General features: G+C 40.2%; 1 protein-coding gene and 1 long non-coding RNA gene across 3 annotated transcripts in view; one reads left to right on the top strand and one right to left on the bottom strand.

Moving 5' to 3' along the window:
• The window catches only part of LOC121511178, a 172,779-nt gene that overhangs the window by 30,062 nt on the left and 116,196 nt on the right, over window positions 1-26,521 (top strand). The window contains exon 3 of one of the 2 annotated variants that reach the window (XR_005992026.1): window positions 14,053-14,738. The exons of the other annotated variant lie outside the window; for it this stretch is intronic. This is a non-coding gene — a long non-coding RNA (uncharacterized LOC121511178). Of the gene's footprint in view, window positions 1-14,052; window positions 14,739-26,521 lie in introns of those variants that run through there. 2 annotated transcript variants of the gene reach the window in all.
• Window positions 23,720-25,822, bottom strand: LOC121511177 (dickkopf-related protein 1-like). Its single transcript, XM_041789772.1, has 4 exons — window positions 25,196-25,822; window positions 24,928-25,072; window positions 24,574-24,708; window positions 23,720-24,459 (listed from the first exon to the last, which is right to left on the bottom strand). Exons 1-4 carry the CDS (start codon window positions 25,709-25,711, stop codon window positions 24,194-24,196), a joined length of 1,062 nt encoding a protein of 353 aa, XP_041645706.1. The 5' UTR covers window positions 25,712-25,822; the 3' UTR covers window positions 23,720-24,193.

Here is a 26,521-nt window from a genome sequence, read left to right as displayed (position 1 = left end):
AGCAAATGCACCTTGACATCCTCCCCTCATTTTAGTCACCCATCATGGTAAATACAACATAACTGGACAGACCTATCAGCTGCCATTAAAGGGCATCAAGGACTGAGTCCAACCAATCACAGCAATGTAGCAGCAACCTCCATCAACACGTCAGGTCCATAATGGCCCATTCTAGCTCAACTAAGATTCAGCGCTTTCATGGACGGACAAGTAAGAGTACATAACTGTGTCCATATGGAGTGGGAAAGTGAGCCTTTCTTCCCCAACAATTGGTAAGGACAAGTGTTTGTGTGCAAGGGGTGTCTTTTGATTTGGATTTTTATTCTCGGGGTCACAATTTAACACAAAGTTGATTTTCAGTTCAAACCGATTACCAATTCATGTTACATTCCCTATTTGTGACAAGGGGGCACATATTTCAGGATCCCCTCCAGGCCACTGTGCACCAAGAAGCTACAAATTATTACAGTATAAAGCGATATAAAATGTGTTTTAGATAATAACAGTCCTAACACATTTGATTGTTTCAGATGTACTTAACATGAGATATATTTCACGTTTGTCTGGGCAACACCCAATAGATGGTGTTGCTTATTTTTAAAAATTCAGAGAGCAAGTGGACTAACGCTCTGTCTGTCACATCCATCAGCCAATCAGAACGCAGACAGCTCATCAACATTTAAAGCCACAGAAATAGAATCAGCACGTTCTAAGCAGGGCTGAAACAGAAGGATTTATAGACATGCAAAAATCCAATCATGGAGTGTTTTTCCAGCAACAAACTTCATCGGCATGAATTGGGGACCTCTGAGACCAATGTAAACATGTCTTAAAGGAGTAAAATATGAGACCTATAATAAAGAAATGTTGTCCAGTTCTGATGACTTACGCCATAGCTGCACCCACTCTATTACCAGAATGACCAGTCAGCTGTTCGGTGTGGGTGTAATTTCAGTCAACCATGTTTTTCCTTGATTGATTACAGGTCTACTTCATTGTTGATAATGTAAGAGCACAGGATTTTTGAAGCTGTTAGTGGATCTTGTTTTGAATGTCCAATCAGAATTGGTTGGCAGATCAGTAAAGTGATGCTGCGTGTCAGTCAGCAGTTGTTGGCTGTTGTTCCACTTATTTAAAGTCAATGATAATAATTTAAATCAATAATTTCAATACTGACATGAACTTATTTTTGTATGCCTTATCTACAGTAGTAGTGTTTAAAGGGGCCTTCAAATGGGGTTGTTTTAGCATGACCATCTGAACATCACAGGTCAAAGTTTTCTGAGAGCTCTGAATTCACAACTTCACAACACGACTTCACGAGTTCCATTTGAAGGCAGCATGAGTCAGCAGGAGCGCCACTACACTCAAGGCCACAGGACTTCAAAGCAACACATAATCAATGGCAATCTGTATTCACCCAGCCAACCAAGACTCAGCACTTTTTAAGCTCTGGGTGTTGACATGACACATGTATCTCAATTCAGCTCTTTTGTTTATGTTACTAAAGGTAAGCAATGTGATGCAAGTAGCTCTTGGCTAGTTACGTTTTTTTTTAAGCTGCTCTCAGATGAAATAAAAGGTTGGAGACCCCTGATGAAAACAAAATAAGCTGCCAAAAGCGGCAGAGGTGAACCACTGAGCACGGAATAAACTTCACAGGGGTCAAAAGGCTGACATCTGAATGAAAAAAATGAAACACATTTCGGCCTCTCATTAGAGCACTGTGCACCATGGGGACTTCCTGGGTTAATAACTGGGATGGGGTTTTGCAGTACTTTGTGTATCAGCAGCAGGAGAGGAACACAACCCTTTAATACAGCAGCTTCAATTACACCACATCAGGAAAACGATGTCCCCTTAGATCCTATTAACAGAAATAATACTCTGAAAACGGCTGTGTTTGTGTGTGCATGATGAAGAAGAGTCCTTTGACTGGATATATTTGACTCCTCTTCCCATAGATCAGCTCTAGAGTTCAGAAATTAGTCAGAATCGTCCTTTTAGCCAGCACAGGAAGGACTGATGTGTTTAAAAGCTCAAAGAGTGCAACATCTGTTAAATTGCTGCCATTGATAATCATCACAACTACCGGCAAATTGCTGCATCTTATCGTGGGCAATTAACAAAACACGGAACTTCTAAAACACCCTCCGGCTGTCTTTCCTCTTCCTGAAATTCTCTCTCTCTCACTTACTCTCTGTGTCTCTCTCCCCGCTCAGGCATATGTGGCCTCATGTCAGGGGGATGCCTCTCATAGTGACTACCCATTGAAGGAGGAAGCTATTTTGCCAAATGCTAAAGCCATTGAGTTGCTTCATATCCTGTCTGATAAGCAGCCACAAAGAGCCCTCACTCCTAAAAAGCTCCCAAACAGTTTCATACATCTTAACATCCTCTCTTCCTCCTTCCTCCCCTCCTCCTCCTTCTTGATAAAGAATGTTGTAATGTCAGGAAGGACGCACATTCCTCACGATGTACTCACAGATCTCTGAGGACCAAAGAGGTTAGCTTCTTGCAATGTGGGTGACAAATCAGAGAGAAGCATGAGGAAAAGAGAGAGAGATGACAGGAAGAGAGATATGCAATATTTGAGGAAAAAAGAGGGACTGAGATGAAGAGTAAGTATGGAAAATAAAAAGGAGAGACATTCAAAATTCAAGAAAAACAATATTGATGTTGCAATATAGTTGTTTGTCATACAGTTCATTTCCATGTAGAATTAGATTAGGATATTTGGTTGGACTACTGCCCTTATCCTTGTTAGTGACAGGAGTATGTCTACTTCCACTATGGTAGATGATGATAAGTCCCCTTTCAACTAGTTACTGTAGAGCAGTGGTAGCGCTGCACAATGAATCCAGTCGCAGAGTCAGGCTGTGTGACTACATAAATGTATAAAAGGATACAATTACCTGCAGAATTCAACAGTGCTACTATTGCGCTTTAAAGAAAGATCTTTATTTTCAAAAGAGGAAAACTTATATTTTCTGGAAAATAATTTTTTTAGAAAGCAGTACTCTAAAACTTCAAGTTTTGTATTTTTTATGCTACTAAATATTTGTATGTTTTGAGTTGAAAAATAAAGTATCATTATTCACTGCATTTTCTTTGATGACTAAGCAAGTACACCCATACCGTTTATTTATCATTAAAAATTACAAATATCACAAATTGCAATATAATCCTGTATAATTGTAATCGCATGACCTAACAAGGGTGCCCAAGCTTTTTTACACCCAGGGCCACATACAGAAAATTGTAAGGATAACAGGGCCACTTAGATACACCTCACCTGTGGTGTATTTAAGTGGTTGGAAAATAAATGCTCTCCCAAGCCATAGTTCTCTTGCAGACTGAATAAGATTGTCCTCCAGGATTTCTCTATATTTTGACGCATTCATTCTACCCTCTACCTTTATGAGCCTTCCAAGGCTGGCTGCCAAGAAGCATCCTCAAAGCATGATGCTACCAACACCGTACTCCACAGTGGGGATGGTGTGTTTATGGAGATGTGTAGTGTTTGGTGTCTGCCAAACAGAGCCTCTTGTCTGGTGGCCAAGAAGCACCATTTTGGTCTCATCAGACCAAGGAACTTTCTCCCACTTGACTTCCCCACATACTTTTTGGCGAACTCTAGTGGAGATTTGATATGAGTTTTTCTTCAACAGTGGCTTTCTTTTTGCCACTATCCCAAAAGCTTTGACTGGTGAAGAACCCAGGAAACAGGTGTTCTATGTAGAGTCTCTCCCATCTCAGCTGCTGAAGCTTTTAACTCCCCCAGAGTGGTCATAGGCATCTAGTTGGCCTCTGTCACTAGTCTCCTTCTTGCGCAGTTGCTCATTTTGTGAGGACGGCCTTATCTAAGCAGATTTACACGTGTAATATTTCATCCACTTCCTGATGATGGATTTAACTGGACTCCATGGATGTTCAGTGCCTTAGAATTGTTTTTGTGCCCATCCCCTGACTTACACTCTTCAGTAAACTTTTGTTTGGGTTGCTTGGAGTGTTCTTTTGTTTTCATGGTGTAAGGGTAGCAAGGAATACTGTAACCAGCGGCTGGACCTTCCAGACACAGGTGTCTTTATACTAGAATCAAATGAGGCACATTCACTGCACTCTGCATTTCACTAATTGTGAGACCACTACCACACTGGCTGGACCTCTGTCAAATTTCGTCAGGTGCATTAGTTTGTCGAAATCTGTTTTCACTTTGATATAAGAAGTTTTTTTATCATTTTTTGTGGAAAAAAGCCAAGTTGTATTGAGCATGATTGATTTATAAAACCAATAAAAGGGTAAAACATCCAAGGGGGTGAATACGTCTTATAGGCACTGTACACATTAACATAACAAGCATCAAAAAAATAATTTTGTCAACATAAAAGTAATCAGCCATTGGCTAAATGTTCCCTTCCCTGTACCATCCAAGAAATAACCTGGGAAATCAGCTAGTTAAAAATGGAACTAAGCCCAACACAGTATTTGACTCCTAACAGCATGTAAACATGCTGCAGTTGTATGAGTTTTTTTCTACCTCATAGCATCCATCATTGAGGCTAAAGCAGCTCAATGTGCTCTAAAGTAGAAAAAAAAACAGATTTAAATTAGCTTTATCGTAAATGAGCCACTAATGAATCAGCTATTCTCTGTGGAAAAACTGCACGGCCAAACTTGGCACTGACTTGCACACATTTCTCACAGCTCCTGCAAGGCATCCAAAGTGAACCAAGTTTATGTGATTGCGCTGCAGGAGTCAACAGAAGCAGCTCTTATATGTCCATCAGTGTGATTGTAAATTACACTCACAGCACAACAAAAAAAGCCTCTGTGTCTGCAGTGAGCCAGCCTTTCAAAAAAAAATCCCTTGTGGCAGCATTTTGGATGTCTTGCAAGTAGAACTCTCCATAAAAAGCAGGCTTGGTTCTCAGCCCAAAATCATTAGTAAGTACGCTGGGGCACTCAGAGTGGTACATGGGCGTTAATTGCCTCATTGCCTGTAACTTTTTTTTTCAGTAACACTGTTGTTTTTGTAAACATGGTTGTTCAGAAAGGCTTTTAAACACCTGTGTGCTGGGAAATATTGTTTGAGATGAGGACACGTGGATTCTGAAGAGCATGTCTGGGGCTGATAAGCAGAAAGGCTGTGTTTGTTCATAGACTGGTGATCTGTGTTATCTCAGTCAAGCTTGTGGTTGTAATTGTCAAATCCAAGATCTTTTATCACTTTATTCTCTTTAATCTTAAAGCCATGCTTTGGTTTCTTACTCATATTCTATTCCAGGCTGAAGCTGATCTGGAAACTGTCTCCAGATGTGCCAGTTGTTGTCTCTTACTCCATTTGTTCAAGATAAAAAAAGCATTAAGAGGAAGCTTGAAAACTTTGATTCAGTTCTATTAAAAATTTAACAGCATTTATACTTGTTTCAGTACCATAGCAACAAAAACAAGTCAGAGACACCTGTTATTGAATAATTTGTTGTTTTTAATGACCAAAAAATGCAGGACTGTTAAAACTGAATAAATACATTGGCAAAACCTCTACACTGAAGCACTCTCTTTTTCCTTTGCAAATTTTTGGTTTAAAATACTGATCACAAATTTATTGAAAGCTCTGATACTTTTAGTACCACTGACCATCAACGTTGCTCTGAGTTACCTTGAAGTGTATGGTTTTGCGCCCCCTGTGGGCAAAGTTAAGTTTGATCTCTTTGCTGATCTCTTTGTAAACATAGGAAAGAAGTGTTTTCTGACAGAAAAACCTCATCATCTGATCTAGTAGTATGAATCTGAATATTGGTGTGCAACCATCTTTAAGCTATGAAGGAGGCGGCTGGGGTGGGGGAGGTGAGGCTGGCTGCCAGCCAATTGCAGCTGGGGTATGACTTTTGTGAAGTAACGGTCGGCTTCATCAGTTTAGACAGAGTGAGCTAACTTTTTTTGCTCGTATTGCAAATGTGATGTCAGTTGCTTTGTTTAAGGGCATTATCCTTTTGATTAAGAAAAACATACATTAAACACAAAAAGAAGGATTTTTGTAAACCATTATAAAAAAAATTGACATTTGAATATTTGCATAATTTGTATAAAATCTCTGCCACTGCAAAAAATTGATTTAATAAACTGGTATTTTGACACATTTCAAGTAAAAGAAATATTAAAACTTCTGCGATTTGGAAATTGCAGCAGGCCATATTGCGATTTGATCTAATTTGCGATTAATTACCCAGCCCTACTGGGCATGCATTTTTGATGTAAACTCCCTGCCAGTGTCGTACTGTCAGAGAGAAGATGGCCAAGCAGCTAACTAATGTGACCCACTTCTCCACAACTACAGAGCTTTATCTCAGCTCAACAACTAGGAGTTAGATGTTTGTGCCTCCAAACAAGCTTTTTTTCCTGGCAAGCACAAAGTAGAGCTTCTTAGGTCTAACTTACAATTTCCACATACAATGACCATACCGCGATCCACTGACAAATCGTACTGCGGAGCACATTGCTCCCTCTCTAGTCTATCAGAGCAGTTCCAGGACTGTTTTCAGCGCCAGTCGCTGCCAAACTGCATCAATTACCATCCATCAGAAAGCTCCAAACAGGAAGTCACAAGCATAGAATATCTAGTAATTTCAAAATACAACACAATGCACAGACTCCCGAGAGTAAATATCACCATATCAAAATTACGTCTCAGCAGGATCATCAAGAGGTCAGTGGGTCACAGAGCTACATCATTGCCATTGACAAGGAAAGGTTAACTTTTGAAGACATTTAGCCAAAGAATTTTATGTAAAACCACAGATCCTTTAAGCAAACATTAACCTTCTAACTTCCTAATGTACTCACCCAATGGCAGAAGCAATAATATCATGGACTTACACCAGAAAGGATGATAAATTAGACTAAATATAAAAGGTAAAATACTCTGTGACATACTATTCCTGCATGAACTCACAGTTTTCCTGTGATCTCTGCCGGCTGAGCAGGTCTGCGCGCAATGAGTGAGGTTAGTCGCCTTCGGTCAGAGCAAACCCACGGTGCCATGGTGCGTGGTGCAGTCGTCTTATGTGGAATTCTGGATAAAAGATGCTTTCATGCTATGGAACTTGCCAGAAACTGGTCCAGTGTGCATTAGCAAAGATAACCGGACAAATGAAATCAAAACAGTGAGCCTGAGTGGGTGGACAAGGCTACAGTGCTTTGGCCATCAGCTGCATCTAGCTATAGGTGAGTTTTTGTGCAGGTTTGCGTCACCCTTTATGAGGAAAATAATCATCATCAATAGTAAACAGAAGTATTTCATGATTTATATATTGTTCAGCTGCAGGGCTGTCTAGCCATTATTTTTGTGTATTCATTTGTGAGTGAAGTCTTTTTTGAAATAAAAATGAGTGCTAAATTTAACTTTATCCTTTCTGTATACACCTTCTAAAAAATCCAAAATAAGGATCTACTTTAATCTTCATGATGCTCTCATGTTATGCATCAGAGCTGAATTAAACATCTTTACAGTTATTTAGGGGTGATGTCAAAATATCCCAATAAATATCGTTTGTAAGGATATAGCAAACCAAATATTGCAGTATTAATTTTAGGCCATTTTGCCCAGCCTTACCTACCATCAGGTTTGCAGGCTTGCAGTATATCTAAACCAGTCATCTACCAACCACCTCTTTCTCCTTAAATGATGCTCATTAATAAATCTGCCCAGGATCAAGCATTTCAGCTTGAAGCTTTGCCAAATGGATCAGCCTGATGACAGAGAGCTTAATCTAAAACTGTAGATGTTTCAAACATTTTTTCAACTGTAATGCCTAAATACCATATCAAGTGGCAAAATGAATACATAATTCTGTGTAAGCATCATCATTGTTGGGATTCTTAAATGTTTATGATGTTTTAGATTTTTTCTTTGCAAAATGTTCAGTGTTTTTTCCATTCTTGCCCAACTAAACCACAGCTCCTGTTCATCAGATTTACAACCCATACAATTTAACAATCCATAACTCCCCAGAGTTGATTTTCATTTTATTTGCACATTTTCAATTTGTCAACAAGAGCTACTTCAGCTCTCTTATCCATGCTGACTCTGCAGAAAAAGACTGCTATATGTAGCTGTAGCAAAAACAGTGTAATGTATGAAGCCTCCCCAGTTTGGCTCCTATCAAAATGGCTGAGATGCTTGTGGCTTTGTGATTAAGCTGTTGCAAACCGCACAGCCCAGGGAGAGTAAACCCAACATTTAAACCAAAACCCAGATACAGGCAGCCTGGGCAACAACAGTGGCATATTAGTACTTACCCCAAGACAAAATGTCCGTCATTTGTGTGTAACCCACATTCAGGCAATTCAGCTTCTCAGCACATGGAATTAAGTCTGGGAGGCTTGAGGGGGTTTGAGGTGGTATTATGCAGCCATTTGACAGGCCTGGTTTGTCTGGAGGAATTAAGATGATCTCTTGTAAAAGTGGCTCATGGGGTTTAAGTTAAGATTTCCAGCTTCACTATGTTTCTCTTAATTAATTCTTGCATCTCTTTCACCCCTACTTCCCAGTCAATAATGGTCAGATCACCTTGAAGATGGTTTTCAAAGTGAAGGACAGTTAGTTATCAACAGCACCACTTTTTACCAAGTCCGTGTGAATCCCTTTCTGACCAGCGGGACCTTCTCTTAGGGGAAAATAACCCATCTGTCCGGCAAATGCTTCCATATGGACACAAAGAGTGGGGCGCATTCTTGTGGAAATGAAAGCAGCTTTAATCTAAAAGACATAATCAATAAATGATAAGGCCTGTAGCTGCAGGGCTAAAGCGGTAGTTTGAAGATAACTTAAGACAAGATTAGTGATGGGACAACATGGGGTGACAGGAGGTGATGTTGAATTAAAACATTATGCATGGAGGACTGGAGTTAGTTGCTTGGTAATCACGGGTTCCTATCAGCTCTTTAGATCACTTCCTGCAAGCTTAGCTCGACCGTTTTCATGTGATCATTGTTTTATCTGGAAGGAATGCTAATTAGAGTTGTAGAGAAGCCAAGCCATGCCGACATCACCAAAATACACTCTGTGGTCAGTTTAAATGGGACAATGGAGGCCTTCACAACAACTATTATGCAAAGGAGACATTGGAGTACCAATTCAGAACAAAATCTCTGTCTAGCAAATATTTACCACCAGTAGCAGACAGGGGAAAAAAGCCTGACAGACAGATAGCATGGATAATGACTGAATACAGAGAAGCATACAGTAATAGGGGGTAAGACTGAGGCTTCTGAGTCTGATTCAAAAACATCAGGAATGTGCTGAGTTTAACGTTTGATGCGCAAGATAACCAAAGGAGTAGGCATTTTAAATCAATGTGTCAACCCCGATTTCAGGAAAGATTCAAAAATAACACCAATGATTTACCTTGGCTTTGATTTCACAATACTGTAAGGTTAAATGCCAGAATTATATGAGCACCATGAGCATTTGTTCATCTCTGGAGCTGTTTCTAATGATATGGAATGACCCACATGGGTGCTGCTGGTCTTAAAATCCTTAAAAATAGAGATGCTTATTTGCAATCCCACATTTGGGCAGAGCACAAAGAAAATGGCAAGCTGTGACACCAGGGAAGGAGTCTAATTTTCCTTCTTTTATGGTTATTGCTGAGAATTCGCTTTAACAAGCCTTGCAGGGTTTGAAATAATAAAGATGGAACTATATGCTTTGACTTGTTTTTCACTGGTGGAGAACAGTTTCTCTGCAAGGTTGTGAGCTTCTGGCAGTCGTGTTATAATTAAATCTTGAGTCATTCAACTTCTAAGAAACTTGTACTCTTTTTTCTTCAATCCAAAAACAAAACACCCACCTACTCCTTTCTCTAATGTTAGCCCTGTGGCTTCAGGATGATTTTAAATGTAACAGCAGTCCTCTCTAACAGATGCATGTGTAGTTTGTGGTTTGCACCAGCAAGAGTATTTGTGAACAGATCATTTCAATGTCCACAGATGATCAAATTAGGGGCAAAGATGTCATGGGCGATAATCGTAATTCTTTGTCTCTGGCTGTGGCTGACAGTGGGTGCTGAAGTGTATGTGTGTGTTTGATTTATACCTTTCTCCAAACGTCAGCTGTGAGAGTGACAGTAATATGATGTTTCCCACCCACAATGGAGGAACACACACACAGTCAGCGACCTCAACATGGCTTTTTGCTGAGGCTATAGGGTGTTCCCAATCATTGCCTTACCCACGACATAGACGATGAGCATGCTGCGCTGTTAAGGTTTGGTGCTTTAAGTGGAAGGACAAGTACATAAGCACTTATGTAGCCTAGTCACACTGTGACTGGTAAAAAAAAATCTTGACTTTGTGTTTTTGGGCTAGCTTTAAAATGAAACATTGGTAGGGAGGAGAGAAGATATACACATATCACTTCAAAGAAGTGAACTTGACCACTTTGCTCATTTACATTCTGTGTCTGTTCCTTTTGTCAGCTCATTTAGGACTCCTCTGATGTTGGTGTGAACAAATCAACATTTAGATAGTGTACTAATGTGCCGCTGAGAAGCCCCTCTGAAGATAACCACCTTTGATATGACCCCCTGCGTCTCACACTGTCCCAAGCTTAGCCCCACCAGCAGGGTAAAGACAATCCATTCCATTTGCCCCCCAGAGAGATCAAAGCCCCCCAAAGATCTCCTCCCTTTCATTCTATTACCAAAGAACCCAACCTTAGCAAAGTCCCTACACAAATGAGATTGTGTATTTAATCATTTTCTTTGGTGGGGTTAAGGACAGTGTGTTTTTGAAAGGACAGAAAGACAAGCAGGGACATTAAAGAGTTTGGGTGATGGGGCAGAAGAGATAGATTTGAGGGGTGTGGGGTGGTGGTGGGGGGGGCATGAAAGGAGGTGGCAAGTGGCAAAAAAGCCTCTGATTAAGGCCTGATAACTGTTAATGGGAGAATTGCTTTGGCCATCACTGTGTCATTGTCTGATAGGACGCCTCCCTGATGAGCAAAGGTGGTCCTTTACACAACATACAGGGCTTTTGATGCTCCTGCTTAAGCACCAGCAGAGACGCCTGTGTCGTTGACAAACAGAAAGACTCATCTCCTGTTGAGGAGGTTTTATAGAATGTACCAACAACCTCTGGTGTCAAAAATAAAGCCGGCTAGAAGTGTAAAAAACCCTTTAGTTTCTGCAATGTCCACTCAAGACTGGCTCCATAAACAACAGAATCCTTTCTAGAGCTCCCATATTTTTGCAGCAGAAATCAACATGTTTGAAGAAGAGCTGTCAAAAAATTCAATTTTAAATTAATTGATCACAAGGGGGAAAATGCTATAAAAAAGTGCATAATCAACCTCTGACATCATCATGATTGGTTCACAGCTTTGCAAATTTGATGAGAACAAATGCCAACAAGTCCATTTACCCTTAGTTTTTGTTGTTTTATCTATCCCAAAGATCAACACAGTCTAGACTAGATCAAGGAGTGGACATCCTGCCCTTGGTTTCTCCCGTTCCTCTACCAGTCTGTCACAAACACATGCAATCTTTTCTGTTTCATATAAATGTTGCTGTTATAGAGGCTTGTAAAAGGTACCAGTTCCATTCAGACGCAAATTGTTGCAGATTATTACTATTATCGACAAATCCACCTGTGATGCTATCCTTCTCATATTAACAGTGCAAGTGCAATTAACTGATTAATGACAAAGTCTGTTGTTGATTAGATTCATTATTCACTTTAGCTAAACGTCAAATTCATATCTCCAAAGAAGGTTTGAGACAGAACAGAAAATGTTCAGTGTTTTAACAATGTTATAACTGACGCTGAAGAGTCACCAGTTAACATAGTCACTTGTTTAAACATAACACCTGCCTTCCTACAACATTGTCGACAGTAAAGGTTTTAGATTTATGATTGTTTTTTTTTCTTCCACTGATGAGTTTCTGATAAATATCTTTCCTGCTTAAGCCCACACCTTTAATTCATATTGAAATATTTTGCAATTTAAGCTCAAATTACTGTTTTCTTTGCTATAACTGTAATTAGATTATTAAAATAATGCTTATGCTAAAAAAAGCATCATTTTGAGCACATTTTACCAAGAGTTTTATTTTATTAGTTGTTTTTAATATTAAATGATATCATACAGCCCCGTAATGCACAACAGACTTGGGCAGATGCTGAAATGATCTCCTTTTTATAAGAAATAGAGGATGTGTTCTCATTTGGAATATCAAATCTAAATCGAATCATGATTCCAAGAACTGGAATTAATTGTTGAGATACTTAAAGATTGATATCTCTAGTTTTTAACATGCTAGATATATGACAAGCCAGTTGAGCAATATTGTAACATTCAAGCAACCTTTATGATCATTCTGGTCGTCTCAACTCATATCTTTGCCTGCTTTTTTATTGGCATGGAGTTGGTCAGCATTTCCAATATGGTAACCACCATTGTTGGCCCTCAAAATGTGTCAGCAGGGACCAATGGGTGACATCACAGAGACCACGTCCATGTTTTATAAAGTCTATGATTAAAACCATGCATTCAAGCTTTTAATCGTTGATTCTCAATGAATTAAACAATTAACCTTAACTGGCTCTATATTTGAGCTGGACACCAACATATTTTCTTCTGTAACAAGCTCCTGATATATTTATAAGTTTGCCTTTGACTCTTTCTCAGCATAGTTTCCATGTTTGGAGTTATGCCACTTCTTGTGTTGCTCTGGATTGTTTTGGGAGCATCGATTACAAGATTAGCTGGAGTTTACATCTACTTAGTTTTTTAATGATCCAGGTCATGCTCATCCATTTGATCATAATGTGATATGGGTGATCCATATTATTATTGAGAATATTTAGTTATTTTGAATGGACTAGTTATATTATGAGCCAAATGATCTAGATTGGTGCATTTCAGCCACCTAGATATTAGCTCTGTCTGCTTCAACTCCACCTCTTTGGCTGTTTATTGCATGGCCAAAAGTTAGTTGGAATCAAGATCTGTCAATAAGGTACCCACCACAGATTGGCTTCTTAACAATGACATCACTGAAACTTAACCATGTTTTATACAGTCCATGTAAACCCAGGGCTCAGCGATGCCTATTTCCTGTACCTTGTTAAAAGTAATCTATGTGCTGAGAGCATACTGGATTATGTGTAATAACCAGAATTGCTTACTGATGGAAGGCACTCAAACTCAGTTGTGCCAGTCATAGATGAAGCTGTTTCCCTCAGTACTATAAAGTATTTTTCAACATATAAGGTTTCTGCGGTCACCTCTATGCAATCAGCTGTGCTAATTGACTGTGACTCCAAAAGCCTGCCATCCCTTAATGTTATATAACTGGATACAACTTTATTTCTCACAGAAAAGCGACTCGGTCCGTGTCAGTTTTCCACCGTCTCTCTCGCTGTGCAGCGTATTTTTTGACTTCTTCGAAGACTTCTTGAATAATGAGTAAATTATATGTGTGAAGCTGCTTTGCGCAGTGTGGTTGTGGCTGAGGCAGACTTAACATAGCAGCCAGGAGCTGAGCCAGTGCTGGCTCTGGCCCTTGTCCCTAGCACCAGCCCCAAGCCGCCAGCAGCAAACTTCTGGACCAACCATAATGAAGAGTAGGCATTTTATCCCCAGCTGTAAGTCTGCCTCCACTTTTCTGAAGCATCTGTTTGCTCCATGCTCGTCTGGCAGAGTGAGTAGAAATTGCATATAGGGGTATTATTTGTCCAAACAATGGGCAGATTGTTTGTTTGCTCTGAATTGGTTACAGCTGTGTAAGCACTGGAATATGTTGCATATGGAGGGAGAGAGGGCGAGAATCCACCTGAAGGATACAGGTGCCTTTTCTTCTAGTTGTCCCACCACTGGATATGCTCAGTGGTAAGTGGCAAATTGAACACAAACAGAGTCCAGAAGGCAACATAGCAAAGCAAAACACTGGGTATTGTGGTCAGGTATCTCTTGACTCAGGCTTTCATGAAGTGTTACTGTAACAGGCAGCTTCAGCAACATAATACCACCACTTGTTTCTGTTTTAGACCAACGCACTTACCGACTATGGACCTTTACAACTGAAGTCAGTGTGGCCAAGTTTCCTTTATGTGGTAAACCAGGACTCAAACATTGTATGACATCATCAAAGAGGGACCTGAGACCACAGAGGAGGTGTCAGCTGCAGATGGAAGGAACACCAGGATGGATCAAACCAGTCATTCATGAGCCTCTCCTCTAAGCAAGGCCCGTGTCACGGATTTGTCTCAGGGATAGCAGTCAGAGACAGGCTGGGCCTCGTGGTCACCACATGGAAAAACCCACACAATAGAAGTGTAAAAATGAATGTTTGTGGTTTCACAGAGTTTGGTGTTGGACCTTTCTCTTGGCAAATTTGAGCCAGTCGCAGTGACTGTGCACGGCATCATGACGTCTTGTCATGAGAGATGGTGCCGTTAAACTTGTTCAGAGACCAAAACATACTGGTTCTTACCACATGCATCTGGAACACAGCACTGAGAAGCTGACATCAACAAATTGAAGATTCATCAATGAATCATCAGTTGTGAAAGAACCAAGTTAACTTGATTTTGTCAGAAAAATATCAGCCTCTCATTTTAGCTGTGTCAGTCTACACAGAGCAAAACATAACAGCAGGGTCGACTTTTAATTTTATGAACACAATTCTTAATTTGTCACATGCTGAAAAGGTTTTAACTGACGACCAAGTGATTCAAAGACGTCTTACGTTAAAAATGAACCCAATAAAAGCCAGTAAAACACTGAAAAAAGTAGCTTGTCATGAGTCAGCATCTCTCCCTACTTTTTGAATGGATTTTAGCACCCAAGTGTTGTTATAAAGCTGTAACTGTCTACTGTTTATTATCTGAAAATTCATCAACATGATAAAACAAACACCAGAAATGACAACATTGTGACTTCAGACTGCAAGAAAGTAATCAGTTAGGACTATGACAACAATTTTCTATGAGAAACACAGAAAAATATGGAGGCTTACATGTTTTATAAGATTTGAAAATAGTTCTAGCTTTATTTTGAGCTACCATATCTGAACAGTCTGAGTATCCTCTGAGTCAGCAGTAATGGGGGGTGCTGTTGTTACAGCAGAATGTCAGGGTTAAAAGAGTTCGACTTTGACAGTTGGAGTGAGCTGGTGAATTAAATTCTTGCCAAAGTCTGTTGTTAGAGGAGCATAAACCTCTTTCTTCCAAAGAAAAGCTTTCAGTGCGGTTCTTAGCTCTTCTTTCAATAAAGAAATGTAGACCTGCCCATGCCGATCTCTTCACCTGCTGCCATTGTTTACAAGATTGCAGCTCCTTCAGCTAAACCACTCCAGGAGCTACTGCCTCTCTCTACTCAAATTATGCTGATTGGACCAGTAAGTTTCTTATTGGGAACAAGCATTTCAGCTTGAAGCTTCGCAATGACAGACTAGGAATCTGGTCAATCTATTGGCTTTTCGAGGTTCGCAGCAAGCCTTCATGTTACAATCATACAAAACAAATTACCTTGGATTTGCACATTTTCTATGGCATTGAGACACATATTGAAATTGATTGATGATTTCTGGAACGGTGTGTGTAGCCCATCATCACTAGCTTTTGTACTCAGACCAAACCGTGCAGTGGCGTTTCATCATTTGATGCTGCTCAACTGCCATCCCCAACACACACCAACAGCATCACGTGAACAGTCAAACTCCCCACCAGCCACTGCTGGGCCAGGTGCTTGATACCAGATCCTAAAGCCTGCTCGGGCTGAGGCTTCCTGTTTATTCTACTTTCTGAATAAAAAGATGGCTTTCAAACAGTGCTGCTACAGTCGAGATGGACAAAATAGCTGTTCCCTTGGGGAAACATGGTGGCATCAGGAATAGATCAGTGGCGTAAAGTGCCACAGCGATGTGTGTCCATGGGTTTCTGTCTGCCGCTGGTGTGGGTTTGCTCATAGAAAATAATGGGGACAATCGTTTTGATGCTTTGATGCTTTTTGGATGGCACCAGTGTGTTTTGAGTTAAACAGTCCCATCTTCAACCAGCACTGTCAAAGGTGTGTGTGTGTGTGTGTGTGGAGGGGGGGGGCTTTCAGGGACCCAGTCACATTAAGGGTCCCAAGAAGGTAAGCAAAACAAGATTAATGGTAAAGTCAAGCTACAACAATCATGTTTTATTTTTTATTTTGGATAATTACTAAGGATGGGAGAAAAAATCAATACAGCATAGTATTGCGATATTTTGTCTGGTGATATATCGTATCGTCTCATCCACCAAGTATCGATTCTTTTAAATTATTTGCTAATATAAACTGAAGTCTATTATAATGGGGAAAAAAATCAATTGTTTGGACAATTGATTTTAGAGGTGACGGCCATAGAACAGGAGAAAGTTAGTACAGCAAACATGGCATCAGCAGGGGAAGGACATTAGGAGTGCAACCAGTGCACGAATGAGATGAACATGACACATGAGGTTTGCAAGAAGTGTAACATGAGAATAAAATACTGCAAAAATAAGACAAACATGAGGGCAAGGCTAATGCTAAATCAGCTAAACAGTTGGAAAAATGGTATATATCACAATATATTGCAATATATATGGTATGGCAATACTCACTGTATTGTAAAATGTTTAAAATCACAATAATATCGAATCGTGACCCAAGTATCATGATAATATCGTATCGTGGGGCCACTAGTGATTTCCATCCCTAATAATTACTATATTATCGAGGCAACGTAATCACATTTACTGTCCCTTTAGTAAAATTCAGCAAGGCATTATTAACCCTCTTCTTTAAATACACCGCATTCCAAATTATTAGGCAAATTGGATTTTAGTTTCATAAACATCCAATTTATTGTTTTTCAATTAAACTCATGGATGGTATTGTGTCTCAGGGCTCTTTGGATAATTGAAATCAATCTCAGACACCTGTGATAATTAGTTTGCCAGGTGAGCCCAATTAAAGGAAAACTACTTAAGAAGGACGTTCCACATTATTAAGAAGGCCACAGGTTTCAAGCAATATGGGAAAGAAAAGAAACTCTCTGCTGCTGAAAAGCATTCAATAGTGCACTGCTTTGGACAAGGTGTATAAAACATTAGATATTTCACAAAAACCTAAGCGTGATCATCATACTGTGAAGAAATCTGTGGCAGATCAAGAGAGCAGCTGCTGGTGCCTCTGGAGTCCCACGAAGCTCAAGGTGTAGGATCCTCCAGAGGCTTGCAGTCATGCATAAACCTACAATTCAGCCACCTCTAACCAATGCTCACAAGCAGAAATGGTTGCAGTTGCCCAGAAATACATGAAGACTCATTTTCAAACAGTCTTGTTTACTGATGGATGCCGTGCAAACCTGGATGGACCAGATGGAGGAGTAGTGGATGGTTGGTGGATGGCCACCATCTCCCAACAAGGCTGCAACATCAGGCTAGCAACCAGCTAATATGGTACACTTAGCTAAGCTAAATGCAACCTAACTGAAGCTCCATAATGCATAGCAATGAAAGCATAGGCCTTTTAAACAAGCGCAAGTCTATGCAATGACACAGAGGCAGACATAGCGACCCAAAGAGAAGCAAAATGAAATATAAACCATTTAGATTAATAGGAATTGTCACTGCTGAATAATGCTGAGTGTGATATGAAGCACAATCAAAGCACAATACGTCACCCCCGTCTGTGAAAAGCCTTGTTTCCTCTGTTGTGTTGACATCACCAACACATTAATAGAGTGGAGTAAACCTGTTCTCCACCTGCATTCACACACTCAACTCATTGTGCTGAATGAGTTGTCCTTTGTTTAATTATTATTTCCCAAGGACAGGGAGATTTCCCGTTGTTGCTCAATCAGGCAGATTGTCATCCCACAAAGATGAATAGTGAGCATTGTGCTTCTTTAGCTGTGAAGCGATCGGTGCCAGCGCCCAGAAGTTTGACACCTCCCTGTGAAACGTTGTTTACATAAGAGCTTGGTTTTGATCCGAATGCTCATTCCAGAAGTATGCCATCTCTTTCATCTGACAAAATAACATGCATTGCCTCTGTGTACACAATCTCGTTTCTTTACCCTTTCATCTCTGATGGTTCACTCATGGGTTTGTTAACTCAGAGATGTCTGTCAAGGGTGTTTGGCAGCGGTGTAAGAATAACAATGGCAGATATGCCAGGTACTCCTGCAGAGAAAAGCTTTATTGTAAGGCTTAGATCTTGAATGGAGATAGCAGATTTCAAGACCGCTGTGTAAACAAATAAGTTCTGTGTTTGATTGCCCATTAAATGTTATCATACACTTTATTTGATGAATGCTAACCCATTTAGATTAGAATCTGATGTGCTTTGAGTTTCAGTAATGCATATGAAATACACATTAGATGCATAGCAGAACAAGATCCAACTAAATGTGCATGCATTAGTCTTTGTATTTATGATTAATAGCATGCATGGGTGTCTATAATGTTAGATTTTTGCTGTAGTTACACTTTTCCAGCTTGTTGGAGTCAACAGTAGCATGAAAAAAATGCATGTCAGTAGAGATGCTGATTCATTCTTGTGGTATGACAACACTAAATGTAATTGCTTTGGACGCCATTGCGTGGGCGAGTGTACTGTTCACTCCAAACCTCTCACACCCCAAGATTCACTCCTGTAAGGGTGTATCTGTGTGTGTACATGTGTGGACACGTGTGGGTGTGATTGTACGTGTGTAATAGCTGTGAGTTGGTATGTGAAGCCATGACTGTGAGCGCCTGTTGTTGTTATTGTTACTGTTTCTCTGGAGTCCACTAAATGTACCGTAGCAGCATGCCTAACACACATAGACACACGCAAACACACACTCTGGCCTTGCTTGAGTTTGGGGCACATGCCTGTGGCCTGTGTTAGTCTGTGGTTGGAGTAATGATGACAGGCTCACACACTCACAGATTCCAGGACCCCCACAAACATGACTTGGCTACGTCTGCATGCATATTGTACTGCTGACAATGCTCCCATTACTCTTAATTACTCTGAAGAATGGACACTAAACTGTTTAAATGGAGTATGTCTCTGGATGTCTGCCTGCATACTTTTGAATGCATGGACCTGAAACTCTATCTTTCAAAAACACGATATTACAGGTAAATTTGATCCTTTTTGGTACACTCAGTATAGACTACATTCAGTGTATCATAGTAGCTTTAGCTGGATGACAGTTTCTATTCTATATAAAGTTAGCTGTTAAGGTTTTAATGCATCATAAATATCACAGTAGTAAATTATTACAAAATAAACCTTGTTTGACCTTTTTGTCTCCACAATGTACTACAACAATGTAAATCTTAGGCTCTTCTTACCTCCAATTTCCGCATTAAAATGGCTGCACTCTAGTACCCCCTCCCTAATCAAGCAGATTGATCCAAAAACGTGCAAAATATCCAGTCAGCTTTCAAATACAACACAATGCAGGACTTCTGATCATAAATCATCACTTTTAGGACAAATGTCTCATGGTGCAGCACAAGCAGAAGGTCATCAGGAGGTCTGTGGGTCACAGAGCTACAATGGCGCCATTGATAAGGAAAAGTTCACTTCTGAGGTAAATTAAAACCACAGAATTTTAACTATATAATGTATTTAGCCATAGTGGAAGCGATAAAATCATGGAATCATGTTGAAATCGATGGAAAACCAACCCCAAAAAGACAAACAAATCTGCTGTTGACGCACTTTTCTGCATAAATTCACAGTTCATCCCTGATCTCTGCCTTTTTGTCTCAAGGTGATCAGGGCTGCACTGCTTTGCACAGGGCTCTAGACATGTTTCTAGTGTGCGAGGTCGCTCACCATTGGTCGAAGCAAAGCTGAAGCTGCGGAGCGCAGCGCAGTCGTTTTATGTGGCAATTGCAGGTTGAAATTAGTTTCAGTGTGGTTTGGAAATATATTTCAGCTTTAAGCAATTAAATTGTTGACTATTTATAACAGAAATCACTTTTTTGTGTAGGGGGTGGGGGGTGGGGTCTTAGCTCTTCTTAGATATGAGTAGGAGGGGCTTCGCCACAATGCATTTGCTCACACATGAACACAAGCACTGCTACATGACATTGACTCAGTGGTATAGTGTAGGGTATAAGCTGGTATATAGAGAGTTTACTCACTTATTTTTCAGTCTTCAAAGAGTATACCCATTTTAATCCCCTCTCTTAGGTTGGCAAAGGCAACAAAAAGTAATCAGTACACAAGTGCGTTTCTTCATAATGCATTGCCCCCAACACTGCAGAGGAATTCATCAAAGATGTCGGACCATGTAGTTGCCTATAGTCTTTGGGCCAGTGGTGATAGTTAAAATCTGCTCTTCTTCTGCTGGTAAATTCATATCGATCCTAACTTCCTGATGCAGCAGAGGGCAGAAGTTAAGTGATAATGTGTAAATAATAAAGACCTTTGAAGTCAAACTACAGATACAAGATGTTCTAACATGTCTTTGTTTATAGCACGAGGAGATTAACCTTTTGCTGGACAAGCCACTTAAAAAATGTGTGGGATAAATCAGGAGAATACCTACTTCTGCAGGCACCACTACACCACAACAGGGTGTGATGTATAATCAGTGCTAATTGATGTGCTGCCATGCATATTAGAGAAATCCAGATGGGTTAGAAAGGCTGTGTATGTCTAAAATGACTCAAAATAAAACACAAAGTGAGTAAAGTTGCAGTTATGTTGATTCCCCTATTGTGCTAGCACTTACCCTATTACGATGTCATAATATATGCACAAGAGGTAGCAATGCTCATGCCCACTCAGACCTGTAGCAGTGTGAGGGCACTGAAAATAACTACACTTGTATATAAATAGCAAATTCATATGCTAATGATCTTGTTTGTTACACCATACCGTAAGAAACTTATTTCAACCAATGTTTTAGTCTGTAATTGATTCTGACATTTTTAGAATAATGTAGCATGCATGCAAAAAATGTCAATGAAATCAGTGTATCATATTGCCTTGTCTCTGATCTGGGTTTCCACACAGGTCATTGTTTGTTGAGTTCCAACAGAAGAATAGAGCATCGGTATGTCTTTCTTTATAAGGTCACAATACTAGGGATGGGAGAAAAAATCAATACAGCATAGTGTCGCGATATTTTGTCTGGTGATATATCATATCGTCTCGTCCAGCAAGTATTGATTTTTAAAATTAATTGCTAATATGAACTGAAGTCCATGATAATGGAAAAATAAAAATCAATTGTTTGGGCAATTTTTTGTCCAGTGAGGTCGGCAGAGGTGACGGTCATAGAGCAGGAGAAAGTTCGTACAGCAAACATGGCATCACCAGGGGAAGGACATTGGGAATGCAAGCAGTGCACAAAGGAGATGAACATAACACATGAGGTTTGCAAGAAGTGTAACATGAGAATAAAATAGGCTACTGCAAAAATAAGACAAACATGAGGGCAAGGCTAATGCTAAATTGGCTGAACAGTTGAAAAACTGGTATATATCACAATGTATGGAATTGCAATACTCACTGTAATGCAAAATATTTAAAATCGCAATAATATTGAATCGTGACCCAAATATCGTGATAATATTGTATTGTTGGGCCACTAGTGATTCCCTCCTCTACACAATAACACAAGTGTCTTCTTAAGTTTTTGCTCTTCTCATTCCAAACACTGTGAATAGTATTAACATTTAGTCTCATGGATTCAACATTTTTTAAAGTTATTCAAATTTACTCTGTCGGTATTGGTTTTCCTCCATCATCTTGGTCTGGGCTACAGTTGCCTTAAACTAGAGCAGTATATGAGCTTGGGAGATTTTAAAAGCAGAATGAAAAAACATATGATCTATGTATTCACTGTTAATTGCAATACAATACAATACAATAAAGCTGATTTGTTACCTCCGCCAAGGAGGTTATGCAATCGGCTGGGTTTGTTTGTTAGTTTGTTAGCAACATAACTCAAAAAATTATGGATGGATTTTCAATAAATTTTCAGGAAATATCAGAAATGGCATAAGGAAGAACTGATTAGATGTTGGGAGTGATCCGGATCACTGTCTGGATCCAGGAATTTTTGAAAGGATTCTTAACTATTGGGAGATAGGGCTGAGCTGCCTTGGCGGAGGTCTGCGCTCTCCGAGTGCTTTTCTAGTTGGTTAAAGTAATCTTTATGGTCTGTTCTTTGTGGGACTTCATGTGCTCCCATGACCATGTATCTCAGTTGGCATATTCTTGGTTAAAAAAAGGCTAAATCAAACTTGAAAAAGCATTGGTATTAATTTCAGTCTCTTACATAACCATCCAAAAACTCCTCACAGGAGCTTAACCTGCTAGGATGTCATGTCCTATATTGTACAGGTGCATTACATGTTAAAAACTGTCAGAGTCTAATTGTAAAACTGTGAATTACACAATGAGGAACAAAATGTACTGTTCCCAATAAAAATCAGGTTGTAGAAATATTAAGCAGCAGGGAATCAAAGTATCAAGTACCCTTAGACTTTAAAGTTCAGTACAAGACTTGAGTAAGTGACCCTAGATACCTTTCACCTTTGATCCTGACCTTCAGTCAAAGTAAATCTCAACTTGTTTTCAAACTTCAAATGAATGTCTGTGGATGTAGACAGATGGAGAAGTTATCAGGCTTGGCCAGATATCAAGTGTATCTTTTACTCCTTTTGCTGTGACACGAGAATCAAGCAGAAAGTACAGTAATTTCCTCACCATCTTCTAATCTAAACAGCTCTAATTACAGGCACCAAGGTGTATTTGGGTGGATTCATCATCTACACATTAGAGCACATCCATTGCACAACAGCGGGAAATGGGGTGTGCTGCTGTGCAGTTGAACAGATTGAGTACCGAGATCCATCTTTTTTTTTTTTTTTTTTTTACCTGTTTGAGTTGCATCACAAAAAAGTGCTGTGGTGCACCTCATTTCATGAATCCTTGTGTAGATTGAGTAAGATGAAGTAATTAGAGGCTTTAGTTTGGATAGCTAGCTATCTGCTCTGCTGCACATGAAGGCAGGGAGGGTATAATTAGAAACTAGCCAGCAACACCAAAGGGTTAGCTGGCAAACACTAGCCAGGACACACATACTTTGTCATTACCTCTTTGCAGTTATCATTTGATATCGCAGCATCCTGTCCTGTTTTTCATGTCTCTGATGACATATCTCTGATGGACCATTTTCTGCTTCTATGGCAGGATGTGGCCTGTTGAGGCTCCCGTAATGACTCATTAAACTTGGATGTTTATTGTAAGTATGCTCTTGGTTAGTGTGTGCCTGCACAGCTTTCAACAATAGTGTGTAATGAGTTTTCAAATCAGATCTGGGCCAAACATTCAAACCATCCGCTACGCCTCAACCACCGATTTTTGAAGTCTGGGCTACGAGTTAAAGAGTGCTGAGTGATTCTTGCCTTCCAGAGGTGGATGGTTGTTTTTTTAGCCAGAGATGTTTCCATGTGTACCAACTGACAAGTGAGTATTGGACCAAATGGTCTTGACATTTTCCCAAAGGAAGTTTCTTCTTTTTAAGACAAAAATGAGGTGCAGCAAAAAAGAAGTGAGGTTATCACATGATGTTTAATAAAACAAATATATCCAGATTTTCTGTATATAAGATTTTCTTATAAAACAATATATATAACACATTTACAAGGCATGCAGCACCATGTCTTTATAATACTGGTGTTGACAGAATTCCATAGCTCAATTAAGTGCCACCTCTAGGATAATATTTACAATACAGTAATTTACTGCAATAACTGAGGCTTTAAGTTCCATAAAAAGAGAAACAAAACAGCTCTGCCATTACCGACGACATGAATTGATCTTCCCAAGACTTCTGAAATGTCACTGCCTAACTTCCGACTCCTCATCTGTTGATGGGGAATTGGATCAGTCCGTCTTGCTCTGTTGAATCCCTCTGGGTGTATCACTTTTCCAGGAATCATGTCTATCCTTCCGGGTGCTGTTTTTGTCAGCAACTTTGGCAGGAAAGAATGTCTTAGGTGTTGGGTGTCTCTGAGTGTGTGTGTGTCAGCATCTCGGGTGTATGCAAGGTGGAAAAGTGTTTGTCAGTGTCTGTGACTGATTTATGGCTTTGCTGGATGTGTGTGTCTCTGAGAGTGTATTTCTGTCCCTGTGTGTGTCCATGCGTTTGTGTCAGCGTCTCTGACAGGTGTGTAGGTTCCGGCCCGCAGTCCTGCTGACACTGTGGTCTCGTTCTCCTTTCTCCGGTCGGCAGGCCATGCCATCGCCGCAGTCGCAGCGCTGGAACAGCTCCAAACCGTGGTTGCCTTTCCTGCGGTGGCGTGTGCACACCTGGCCCTCCGTCAGCACAGGCTTACAGATGCGAGACCAGAAGTGTCGGGCACAGCACAGACCCTCAGCACAGTCTGCAGACCTCAGGCATGTGTCACCCTCCTGGCCTGGAGAGGGAAAGGAAAAGAAAATGTGTTATTTTATCACGCAGAGCTTTGTGACACTCCTTATGATGCTTCTTCATCCTCATGAAGATCGATGATTCTCAGAAGGACTCTCACCTTTCACAGCATGAGGCTGATGGCCATGGGCTGTAGGAGGCCTCTTGGAGTGATGCTCTGTGGTGCTGCTGTTTTTGTGCCAGCCTGTGACAATGGATGCATCTGTACCATCTATGTCATTTGCCTGGCACACACCTACAGAAGGACAAAGAGAGATTGGTTCATGAGCTATATTTTCCATTGGTAATCAAATAAATCCAAACTTTGCCAAAATAAGAGATCGTGGAAATCAATAAACATAGTAAATTCAAGATAAATTACAACTACTGCACATAATCCAAGCGATCTGAAGACCAACAACAACTTTTTAAATATAAATGTCTATATTTGTTCATATTTCATGCCTTTGCTTACCATTGCTGCAGCGATTTCCTGCGCAACACATCGAGTCCCGTGCGCAACGCTTCCGGCTCTTACGGCACGGCAGACAGGCGCCTCGGGCGTCATTGCAGAATTCATCACCCCCGCAGTCTTCATCATCCGTGCAAACATCTGACTGCTGTAGTCAGACAAAAGAACAAATGGAATGAGTCATTCAAATGATCAGATATCACTCATTAAACTTGCGTAAACGTAACTTCTGTCTTGACGCACACAGCCTACTTTTACGCACGGTGTTTACCTGCAAGGTGTCAACAGGGGATTTGTGTCCCAAGCTGCTGGATGGAGAGGTGCGTGGACTCGGGCTGACAGTGTCAGCTCCTTTACTGCCAGCAGCCCCGGGCAAGTTTTTAATGGCGTTGGAGTTCATCAGAACTGTCCCCGCGTAAATGTCCCCAAGGTATCCAAACAGCGTAAGATACACAGCAAAGACGCGATGCGCGGATGGGATCGGCATGATTCTCTCCTTAAACTCTGCTGCGCTGCAAAAACAAAAGAAAAAATCCTTTGGGTGACAAAAAGTCTGAGTGACAAAGTCCAAAGCGGCCTTGGATAGTGTATCCCAAAGTTTCCAGAGAGTTTCGGCACGATGCTTTCGAAGCCTCCTGCCTCTGAGTACTGGGATGATCTCTTTATACATGTGGACCTGTTTGTCTTCCCGCCCCTCGCTGTGCACAACAAAGGCGGAGGGGTGGAATTTCAAAGAGAGCCCCACTGCACGGAAATGGCCATGTATTCTGCGTGCACTGGATTTCATTTCACAATGTTTGTGTAATGATGATGACCTGCAATGTCCGTCTGAATGCCCCACGTGAAGTAACTGAATCTGACATAGTGTATCTACTGCCACATCTGGCTACATCCTGTTATTATGAAGCAACATTGCGATGAAAAACATTGAATTCGTTTTAATGCATTATTTTGTGGTTAAAGTGTAATTTTGTTAACCAGATCTTTTGTAATAGAAATATTTATTTAAACATGTTTGAAAAAAAATGAAAAGTTTTACCACGTCATAAAGTTGATCACTTCATAGTTTTATTGAATGATTATAGAACATGATTATTTGTTATACTTCTAAGTCCTCATATCTTTTTTGATATATCACCTTTTTATCACTCATTGGTTTATTTTATGCATAGATAAAGTAATTAATCAAAAGCAGCAGATGTGTATACAAAAAAAATGTTATTCACTATCTATGTGACATTCCATATTAACATTGCCATTTGTATCCGTGTCATCAGGGCGAAAGATAAACCGTATATGACAAAATATTTCCGCACTTTGTATCTGTTAAATTATTTCGCTTGCTACCACTGATAAACCTCACCATTGTTTCTCACAGTGTGAGACTTATTGTGATTCTTTCTTTATAAGCTCCGTTAGCCTCCTTTTATTCAAAGCTGTTTGGTTATTCCACCTTCTTTGACATTTAAGTAGCCTAACTGCCCTTTGGCTGTGTGTGAAGACAGTGATTGAAGTCACTTGCGTCGATTAACTACTTCATTTGATCCTTCTGATTGCAAAGGGGGCAATTATCCTCCAAAGTGTGCGTGATTACACC

Source organism: Cheilinus undulatus, linkage group 6 (genome assembly GCF_018320785.1).
Source record: "Cheilinus undulatus linkage group 6, ASM1832078v1, whole genome shotgun sequence".
Taxonomy (NCBI): Eukaryota; Metazoa; Chordata; class Actinopteri; order Labriformes; family Labridae; genus Cheilinus; species Cheilinus undulatus.
This window is presented reverse-complemented; position numbering and strand designations above follow the sequence as displayed.